Below are 11,244 nucleotides of genomic sequence, written 5' to 3'. Positions count from 1 at the left end.
CTGGGTGCAGACAGTGCAATCTTTTAATTACAGTACGTGGCGATCCATGGGAGATGTGCACTGACTTACTATCACAAACCTGATCTGTTCTGAAACACCACCAAATGGCTCTTGAGTAAGGGCTCTCACTGGATACTCGTCGTCCTTTGTCAGTGCGCTGCACTTTAATGTTTCTATACCACCAAGCAGCACTTAAACACTTGGGTCAGGCAGTTCATTTGTGAGATACTTCAGTAGTGTGTGTAGCTGAGGAAGAAGTGAATGTTGTGAAACTCAAAATATTTCACTACAAACTCATACAGTAGAAGTTTGAAGCAAAACTAAAACTGGAAGCACTATGAACCAAAAGAACTGGTTCCTCATTTATAGGGCACAGCTCTCCAGACACGACGGAACACCCAGCTGTTTTAGCTGCACGACAGCACACGTCAAGAGAAACGAGTTCGCTTGGAAAGCACACTGTCTTTTTCTGCTTCACTTTTCAGCACGAGCAGCCTTAAAATCTCAGAACACAGACATGATGGTGCAGCTCTTGGTTTCAACATCCTCTATTATAAATCTGGAATTAAGAAGTGGTGGTTTTGACATAACCAATTCATCTTGTTTGTCTGAAGTGTTACTCAGATGTCTCCAAGCCCTGAGGCTAACTGATGAGTTTGTATATTGTTCATGAGTGTGTGTGTGTGTGTGCAGCTGGGATGAGAAGGTTTTGATGAAAACAGCAGATTAGAAAGGAGAACAAAGAGCAGGATGTGTGAGGTTTTGTTGACTGTTTCTTTTCTAAAAAAAAAAAATATCATAATTAATCAAGCCAAGTAAAGTCTTCACAGCCTACGTCAACTCTGCTAAAAACAAATATATGACAGTTTTGAAATAAAATTGTGTAATTTGTCTTTCCTCATTTTTATTCTGTACTGGAAATGATTTATAAAACTTCCTGTTCCTGCTTTTGAACCTTACGCAGCAGTTTCACCATGCACATTAGTAATTATTAGAACATTTCTGCGTAAATACTTTTACTTGCACCATACTCACACTTCTTGAGAGCCTGCAAGAGTTTTGACATTCGAAATAAACCGGTTGTGGTTTATGCTCTGAAAGCCTTAAGTGGGCACGTGAGTGAGGTCAGCGCCTCCTGGAGTGAGTCTGGTTATGAAACAAGAAAAAGGCCCAGTTTTCCAAAGAAGGGACAGCAAAAAAAACAAACAAAAAAAAACAGACTTTTCCTGGCTTAGTCATGTAAGCCTGAAGTCATCACTCACAACAAAAAAGCCCTGCCAACACATTTAAATGAAGCAACAGAAGCTTCCAAATAACTCAAACCCACACATGGGCAATGCAACAGTAAAATGACTACACTTTCAAATCCAGGAGCTACCACAAATATTTCAAGAGACCCTTTCTTTTGAGGCTTTACGGTAAACAATTTCCTCCAGCCTTATATGAAAAATATGACAGTTCCTTCCCTGAAACTGTGGTTTGCTGGGAAGTAGAGGAAAAATTTGATTATCCAAAACACTGAACTACCTATGATGTCTGCTGCCCTCAAGTGGCAGAATACATTCATTACAGTCATCAGTCACTATAAAAATGAATTAGAAAACCCCCACACTACTTCTTTTGTGAAGCACTTTCCACAACACATGACAACTATTTAATAATAGCATGTAATTGCAACACACTGCTAACTTTGTCTTTGTGCACCAAAAATACTACACATGTGCATTTTTGCAGCATGAGAAACCACCACAAACTCCTCCAGCAAGTAATTCCAAATAAATTTATTTTTAATTTCATCCCCTGTACAAAGTAAGCATGGAGTCTTCTGGACGCCGACGTGACTGAGCTGGAAACACAGATGGGCTGTCGATTTCCATCCAAACAACAGAAAAGATTACCTAGGAGGGAAAATAAACAAGAGCTTGATGAAAATAAAACCTAATGCTGTTAGTGGTCAGTAATTACCTGTTAACGTTTCCACTTTTGATATTATTAATTGTATGCAGTCCTGCATAATTATCCTGTTAAACCAAACAAATTCCAGGACAATAAACAGCTCATGTTAGAGGAGTTGAAAGGTCGTACCACAAGTCTACTCCAGAGCCTTGACAATGGCTTCATTGGCCTCTATGCCGATCTGAACTTCTGCCCTCGCTGCCTCGTCAGTTGTTCCAGCCAAATCAGCCTGGGCCTTCTCTAGGTTGGCTCTGGCTGCCTGAAAATAGAAAAATAGAACGTGTGACTATTTAAAAAAAAAAAAAAAAAAAAAAAAAAAAAAAAGCAACACTATAAGATAACAACCAAAAGTCCAGCTGCATATTTTTAGAAACAGTTATAGATTATTTATTTTTCCATCTTATACCACATTATTACAGTAGTGTGCAATATCAAATACACCCTCATCATCTGTGACTATGAAAATACTTCAAGACAGGTCATCACCCTCAAAAAAAAGAAAAAAAACATAATAGAGTATGCAAAACTCTAAATCATCCAACAAACCCCTTTGAGGATGACTGGGATGTCAGGATATCAAGATGGGGAAAAAAAAGAGCTAGTCTTAAGTGAGGAGAAAGACAAGCAGGGAAAATCCCCACTGCCTCTTTGCTCTGAAAGCGCCATTTGTCACAGTCGCGATTAGAAACGAGAAATGCCAAACATAGCTGGAAGTTAAAGGTCTCCCAGCAGGGATTTGACACATCTGCTTTAACTCAACAGTGACTGACCTTTCCCTCCTTATTAACAGACCAGACCCATGTGCATTGTTACTCCAGAGTGGGAGGCGATGAGGAAAAATTAACTCATTTACTGCTATGAAGTCAACTTGACAGTGACTCTGGCACTGCCCAAGGTCAAAGACGCGACACCTTCGAGGCGAGTGCATGATAACGCAGCCTAGCATTAACAAGACTGACATTTAAAAGAGGACTCAACACTGACGTCCGACTGAAACGCCGATCTGATGGATAATCATCAGCTGGGAGGTGCCGAATGACCCAGCAGATCAAATCAGAAGAAAATAATGTAGCGTGGGATCAAAGGATGGTCTCTGCTGTCAAAGAGCACGATCTGGGTGGATAATTAGGAATGATACAAGCCTGAACAAATCGAATATATAGATACCCATCACACAAACCTCATTAAAGCATAAAAGAGACAAAGAACTGACAACCCACTTATGAATACCACTGTGTCAATACTGGTGACACTGTTAAAGAGTAAAGAGTGTGAAAAGAAAAGGAAACCTATTTTAAAACAAGGCTTTCAAAGCTTTCTCACTTGCACAGCTTTTGACAGCATTTTAAGAACAAACGACTGGCTCCCACCATTTGAGCTCACAGTGTAACACCTGGTCTCCTGACTTGCAGCTGCAAACTTTATTCATACACAAAAGGAGAAGAAAAACAAAACAATCTTTTATTTATCCAGCTCCATAAAAAAAAAAAAAAAAAAAAGTAAAAATCCAAATAGGGCTGGGCCATATTATACCGTTCACGGTAATACCGGTATAATGTTAGGCAACGATAGGAAAATGAAATATCGCGATAGAATGGGAGTAAAACGCGCATGCGCAGTGCCTTTGTTTTCATACGCACATGGCCGATTGTTGAGTGAAACAGATGAACCAGAATTGGTTTGTAAAAATGGTGCAACTTCCGTGATGTGGAACTGGTTTGGTCTTTGTCCGTCAGATACACGACAAAGCACATTTTTTTGCAGAACATGCAAGCAGCCGTTGTTATTGTCATATTTGTCGGACTAAGATGCTCTTAAATCTGGGAGTAATCTGGGTCCTAAACTCCGTGTGCTTCAGGTCAAACAACACTGCAGCATCACTTAGAGTTAAAAACTGTCTAAATTCTTTCATCTTTAATAAAACGATCAGCATTGCTGCTTTACCAGGTGTAACTATGAAGTTTAACTTCCAGGCATCCATGAAAACTAAAGTTATTACATTTAACGGAGTTAGACGTTAGCAGGAAGCTAGCGGAAGTTAGCTCGCTAGTTTCGCTAGTTACCTAAGCATGATATAGCATGTTCTGACTGAGAGATTTCTGAAAAAAATCAAACGTACAGTTCTGCTATCACTTCCAACATAAATGAAGACAGGAAACTAAACAGCAGTGACGTTTGTAGGGTTACTGAAGTTGGGCTAGCTGGTATATAATGATGTGCTACGTGATCGCTAGCGACACAGCTATGTTAGCATAACATAAACAGTGAAGCTGGAGGACGAACACTAACACTTTTCCACTTATAAAAGTTAACATGAAGGTTCTTCATGGTTAGAGACAAATGCAATCGCATGGCAGGATGTTGTAAACGGACCAAACTTCAGTCAGGAGAACAACTGAGATAATCCATCCACAATACGAGGTTAGTCATTAATATACTGCAACAACATGGGAATAGAGCAGCTGCCAGAGAATTCAACATTAATGAATCAATGGTACAGAAGTGGAGGAAGCAAGAAGAATGAGTTTAATAAAGTTTGATTTATCTGACTGCTTTGTTTCGCTTAATGTGCCTTATAATCCCGTGCACCTTATGGTCCGAAAAATACATACTGCACACTGCAGTTTAATGTTGCAAAGCACTTCAGTGGATATTATACATGGTTATGCTCAGGATATGTCAGCCCATTTCTACTGGAAATGCCTTTTGGTTAAACTTTCAGCAAGGAATTTGCATTTGCACTGTTACATTTTTATAAAGCTTTAATGTACATAAAAACCAGCTTCTTGTTTAAGTGAAAATAAATGGAAGGTTGTCTTTTTGCGCTAGTAATGTTGTGGAGTTGTATTTTGTCTCGCATCAATTATATCGTCGGTTATATCGTTATCGCAAATTTTCAAATATATATCGTGATAAATATTTTTGGCCATATCGCCCTGCTCTAAATCCAAAGTCAAACAGAAAAGAGCTGGTGAGGATTACAATGCTCAAAGACAATTCAGGTACAAAAATAGCTGCTGCACAAAATCAGAAGCAAAACTCAAGAGTGCAAAAGCAATTCAGAGTGTAAAGAAATAGCAAAAACAGCAACCTGTTCATTTAAACAACTTATTTAAGTTCTAACATCTAAATAAACTGTTAGAGCAGGCACACATATTTGTCTTCAATGAAACCAATTTCAAAAAATACTGAGTGAATTAACACCAGAGCACAGAGTGATCATACAGTTCAAACATGGGGGGGGGGGTTATATTGTGAATAGGGCTGCCACGATTTGTCGACTAGTCACGATTACGTCGACTATCAAAATCGTCGACGACTGATTTAATAGTCGACGTGTCGTTTGAAGCTTTGTAAGATCGCAAAAGACGCAGGAATAATAGCAGGATTTAAGAGTGTAATAACGGACTGAAACAGAAGATGGCAGCACTGCACATACAAGGATTCCAGCTGCCGTTAAACCCCGAAGAAGAAGAAGTACCTGTGTCCCAGAATTCATAGCGCGGCCCAGCTTAGTTTCCAACAATGGCGGTAGTTAGTTAGTTTTAATATTACTCTTATTATTCTTTCTGGGTCACAAAATAAACGTTTAACATATTTTCAGGCGAGAATGTAGCTGTGTAAACCTCAAATATCGGCTCAGTTTATCAGGACACCACATATTTTCAAAAGCGCTCCGACGTTTTCGGAGACGTCTGTTACCCACTAGCTCGATAGCTAGCCGGGGGCTAGGTCACTAGCGCCGTGAGAACACCGAACTCCCGGCAAATTGTTTTCAAACCCACCGCCGTCTTTCGCGACTCAGGTTAAATATATATGAGTCACTTAGATAAATTAAAAATGTTGTTGTTTGGCTTTTTTTTTTTTTTTTTTTAGTATTTTATTTGTTCCTGAGTAAATCGGTTTGGCTGAGATTAAAGTTATAGTTTTTACACAGCTGAATAAACATCAAGCAGACAGCTGATTATCAGAAGTGTGAGATGCTGGAGAATTTACTCCGGTGTCCTGTTATATTTTAGATAGCAAGGAGTTTATTAAACTTTACCGAAACAATCTGCAAATTTCATTAAAATTGAATAAACTATCATCTTGTCTTTATTTTTAGTTAGCACCTTAAAAGCTTAAAGCTGTAAGCTAATGATAGTTATATAAACTGTAGTTTTACGTCCAGTGGATGATGATCTGATTAGTCGACTAATCGCAAAAATAATCGGTGACTAGTCGACTATCAAAATAATCGTTTGTGGCAGCCCTAATTGTGAAAAAGCTTGATGGGAAGGCAATTTAATGAATACCAATTATTTGTGTCGGACTGAATCTCAGTCCTTATACACAAAGGCTGACTTTATACTCATTACATGCCACAAACATTGATCATTTTTATTTATAACTTGTTAAAAGTCTGAGATATGAGGGGAGCAATGCACCTATTGGATAATTGGTCATTAAAGTAAATACAGAGCTGCGGATTGCAATTATAGGATCACCTGTGCAATGTCACACAATCAATCAATGAAGCTTCTTTAAATACTGACCTTTGGGAAATCTTGTGAAGCTCAATATGAGCTGGTTTGCAGTGGTGACAGTTTCATAATGACCCTTGCTTTTGTGGCATTTATTATTTCAAAGCACAACATTTACCCATTAAGCCACTGACTGACGTTTTCCCATTATAAAGACCACCTACGTGATACAACACATTACCTTTATCTGTTTCATTCTGCAGACTTCTTGGTGCACACAGAAGTATCCTCACTCAGCTTCCCAATCGAATTTCAAGTCAATTATTGCATTATCTTCTTCAAGTACCAAATCACAATGCGAGTCACCTCGAGGCACTTTACACAGCATAGTGAAGAGCTTACAGTGCTACAGCAGGAAACTCCCACAACACTCTGCTGAAACAGAGTAATGGAGGGCAGATACTCAGCTCAGTGGAATAGCACAAACCATACCCTTCAAGGCTTTTTCTTTGCACTGTGAATGAAATGTCACAGTGAAGGTCACATTTAACATGACGCTTTCTATCATACGCATTCTTGCATAAGTGTAATTTCTCTTGGGTACATTTGTGTACCCAAGAGAAATTACTCTTGGGTACATTTGTGTACACTGTGTGCTAAAATAGTCATTCATTGATGTGCAGCTAGAGCTTGAGAGATGGGGATAAAAATGGTAACGGTATTCAGACTTGTTCAGTTTTGGAAAACTAGTGCATTATAGCATATTATATATAAGGAGAATTGAATCTGGCTTCATTAATCTGCACTCAGTAATGTAGAATACCAAAATATTCTAGGGTTTTTTCCCCCTTTCAAATTTATATATAATTAAAAAAAAATCAGGATGAGCCTTCTGTTGATTGGACAAAACTGTGTGTATGTAAGGCTCCCACAGCTTTAGTCCAGCATAAAAATCTAACACTAAGTGAGACCAAGTCAGATCGATATTAAAGTAGTCAAATATAGAGAGGCCCTTACAGAGAGCTAACAGAAACTGGTTCACCTATCAGGATGCAACTTACTCAAAAAAGTTGAGAGAAGAGTGGATTTAGGACAAGTGACTGAGAAGCCCAACCAAAGCTCATACTTGAACCTCATAAAAGATATGTGAAGAACCCCGAAAGTGACAGTTCATAGTAGCGTTTGGCCATCTGCTCCATGTTCCAATTGTCTTGGTATCACCCAGGGTGCCAGAGGAGGTTAACGTACCCATAATGCACATGTGGCATAAACACACGTACATATAGAACAAGTTTACATAGAGTGATGAATTATTTAGTATTACAGTAAACAGATAACATACATGGACTTAATACTATTGAAGCTGAGCAGCTGCAACAGTATCACATCTTAACATTTGCTGGTTCTTTGCCGTTTTTTCACCTTAGACCTGTAGTTCTACATCATCCAGTTCTTTTCCATGTATAAAAATCATCTCACCTGCACCTCTTCACGCTGCATCGTCCCCTCCCGACACACAAAAGAATTTTTCCAGAGGGGGAAAATTGAAGATGATGAGACTAACAACTAGGGATGGGTACCGGTATCGGTTCTGACATAAACGGTAGTAACCAGACCGAAAAGCAGCGCACATTTCGGTGCTTTATTTCAGTGCTTCTTTTTCCTGAGCTGTGATACACTTTAGATTCTAGCCAATCATTTTACGTTTCCGAGGATAGTAGGCGGGTCCAGGTACGTACGTTCTTTTAGAGCAGAGCTACAGATTAAAAATGCCCAAGGCGAAGCGGTCAAAAGTCTGGCTGTACTTCACAGCAAAAGATGCAAACTCAGCAACCTGCAACAAGTGCTTTAAGCTGATACTGTGATACTGTCAAAGGAGGTAACACCTTGAATCCGATGAAACACCCGGCGACGCATAGCGGTTTTTTTAAAAGCCGAAAAATGCGCTGTATTTGATAGCTTGCTGCGAGACCTCACACCGTGCACATCTACTGCGGGTGTGGTAACTGTTATCGGACCCGGAGTTAGCAACATCCCCCAAAAACCGGACGAGTACAGTCCTGGCCCCTAGTCCTGCCAGTGTAGCAGAAATGATGACGGATGATGACGGCAGCAGCAGCCGTTCTTCTCTGCGTGAGTAGCTTAATGTTGTTCGTGTATAATTTACGTTGAGTAGGCTAACCACGTTATTAAATTAATGCATGTAAGGTGAACTAGCAAACATCATCATAGCTACATGCTGCGGTCTTCTTGTTTGATGGCAGATACTCCCTTCACCCTGGCCAAAAAGGCTAAAATGACCAAAGAAAAAGTGGAAAACATGAGAGGTTTTTGGACAAAGTTTGTGTTTTTTCCATTGTTTAAGCACTGCTTCCAGCCAAGAGTGATACCATATATGCCCTCTAGCTGCAGAAAAGGCTAACATTGTTATCTTTTTACAAAAAAAACTGCTGAACATGAGAGGTTTTTGGACCAATTTTGTGTTCTCCATTCTTTAAGCACCGGTTTGAGCACCGTTTAAGCACCGGCACCGTTTCAAAAGTACCGGTTTGGCACCGGTATCGGATAAAACCTAAACGATACCCATCCCTACTAACGACTATTATGCTCAAATTCAAACCACCAGTCAGGAATCTCCTCCTGTTTTCTCTCATTTGATAATAATGAGGGGTCAGTGTAGCAGCTCCACACACATTAATTTCAAAGTTCACATTATACTTACTGCAATGTCCAGCTGATCGAGGGGAAAAGCTTCCTCGGCAAGCAGTTGCACAGAAGAATCCGCATTGACCGTTACGGACCCACTGCTCACTGTGAATATATACACGCACACACACACAGTGTAAGTATCCACATGGAATTTGTAGTCACCTCAACTACATATGTACCATTATACTCAATGCAGTGTGGAAGAGCCCCATAGCATCCCTGATTCTTACAATTTTCTCTCGACCAGTTTTAATCACCTCACCAGATTCTCAAATTTTTAATCCCATCATACAATTAGCTGGTTTATCTATAATTGTAACGTTCTCCTCAGGTGTAATGTCAGCCAAGTGCACTCCCACATTAATAGTATTTTGTTTAGATGTGATAAAACACTTTGTTGTTGTTTTTGGCATCAACAACAGCCAAAAAGGAAAAAAGGAAAGCAGATCTTTACCCCCCCCCCCCCAAAAAAAAGAAAGTGAACATGGTTGACTGTAGTGCGGCACAAGTTGCTTTCCCTTTATGCTGGACGCAGGCTACAAACCGCTTCATAGTAGACAGCCTGATAGTGTTTTGTTAAATGCTCACACTGTACAAAACAAGTGATCTGTGACCAGTGGGTAATCACAATAAAGCCTTCACTGTAGCAGTCATTAATAACATCATATTAATTCAATAAGATGGTAGTTCTTCCACCGAGAGATTTGGTGTTACTGGGTGCAATAGTGGAGATAAAACTGTTTTATTGCCGCAACGGTTTATTTAAAACCACTAAAGATTAAACAACGGTCATTATATCTGGGCATCTGTTAATTCTCTTAATTTTGTACTTTTGAGATAATTTTCTTTTCTGCTTCAAAAAATGAGACTAAAACCAAAATAAATTTATTACTATGACTATAATCTCTCTCTCTTTGATTGGATAAGTAGGATCTTGATCCTTCTTTGTGGGTCTGTCTGCAGTCATTCACTCATTTTTCCAAAGGAAAATCTTACCGAAGTATTTGGCAGAAGAGCCATCATCATTAAAGACTGTGACAACACCAGGCCGGAGCACCTGCAGGGTGGGTACGTGGGCAGGGAGGATACCGAATGCACCGGTAAGCGTGGGGACATCCACCTGTTTCACACTGGCCTCTTTGAAATAAACCTGCAACACACAATAATAACACTTTTAAATTAAAAAAATAAATAAAATGAAACATTACACCACCACTTTAACAGAGAGCTTCAACCCACATTAACTGACAACAATTAAGTAAATATCCAGATGCAAAACTAAGAACCAGACTTTTGAAACGAACAGAGCATCTCAATAACCACAAGTCTTTTTAATCCATATTAACGCATCATGATATAACAAATTTGTCTTTGCGCTTGACTTTACCTGTTGGATCAAAAACATTGTTTATTCACATTCAGAATGTGAAGTGAACTGCACTGACAAGCTCGTCCCACCGACATGCACTTCAAGGTTACAGTTTAGTATTTAAAACACAAGGGCTCCTTAATAGTGTCACTGAAACTTATTGCACTCCTAAAAAATGTAAATGTGTTTTTAAAAAATGGATCCGGAGTCTTAAGTAACCGTGAAGAGAGCAATGCTTTGTAAAGGACCACACACTGCTTGTCAAATACGGTGAATGACGGCTAGGCTAGGCTACACCAGCTTAACCTCCAAACACAAACGCTAATTTAAATGCAACCGTGCATGTACTGCTCGGGGACACAGCGAGGCCAAGGACCGGCACCAATCTGTTACACGACCCCAAAGGTGCCATTTCATTAAAAAAAAAAAAAATTCATTCGGTGAGCCGATTAAGCTAGCTGGGCCTGAGAAGCCTAGCCGTTATCGTTAGCCTAGTACCTGTGTTGGTGAGGCGAACGTGAAGGACATCTGCGGGGCACCGGAGGCGGCCTCGGCGTAGCAGCGAGTCTGCCTCAGCACAGGCAGAGCACGGCGGAGAAATCTTGCTGCCATCATCCTTGAAAATGTTATTTTTGTGAAGCACGAGTGAATGACAGGGATCCCCAAGCCCTTGCGTGAAGGCAGTCAGTGTGCGCTTGGTAGGACAAGGACGTCGGGAGGCTACCCATCAGGCTTTGCTGCGACGTA

General features: G+C 40.0%; 1 protein-coding gene across 1 annotated transcript; it reads right to left on the bottom strand.

The window, feature by feature from the left end:
* Positions 1-1,766: 1,766 nt before the first annotated feature.
* Positions 1,767-11,237, bottom strand: atp5f1d (ATP synthase F1 subunit delta). The gene is made up of 5 exons (XM_004554905.5): positions 10,996-11,237; positions 10,125-10,278; positions 9,142-9,230; positions 2,086-2,215; positions 1,767-1,898 (listed from the first exon to the last, which is right to left on the bottom strand). Exons 1-4 carry the CDS (start codon positions 11,110-11,112, stop codon positions 2,093-2,095), a joined length of 483 nt encoding a protein of 160 aa, XP_004554962.1. The 5' UTR covers positions 11,113-11,237; the 3' UTR covers positions 1,767-1,898; positions 2,086-2,092.
* Positions 11,238-11,244: the final 7 nt, after the last annotated feature.

The sequence above is a fragment of the Maylandia zebra genome, linkage group LG23 (assembly GCF_041146795.1).
Source record: "Maylandia zebra isolate NMK-2024a linkage group LG23, Mzebra_GT3a, whole genome shotgun sequence".
Taxonomy (NCBI): domain Eukaryota; kingdom Metazoa; phylum Chordata; class Actinopteri; order Cichliformes; family Cichlidae; genus Maylandia; species Maylandia zebra.
This window is presented reverse-complemented; position numbering and strand designations above follow the sequence as displayed.

Excerpts from the sequence above, each read along its gene's own strand:
- atp5f1d (XM_004554905.5), bottom strand. The coding sequence starts at position 11,112 with ATGATGGCAGCAAGATTTCTCCGCCGTGCTCTGCCTGTGCTGAGGCAG. Across the intron at positions 10,279-10,995 it reads CGTTCGCCTCACCAACACAG|GTTTATTTCAAAGAGGCCAG; the intron begins GTACTAGGCTAA and ends TGTGTGTTGCAG. Across the intron at positions 2,216-9,141 it reads TCGATCAGCTGGACATTGCA|GCAGCCAGAGCCAACCTAGA; the intron begins GTAAGTATAATG and ends TTCTATTTTCAG.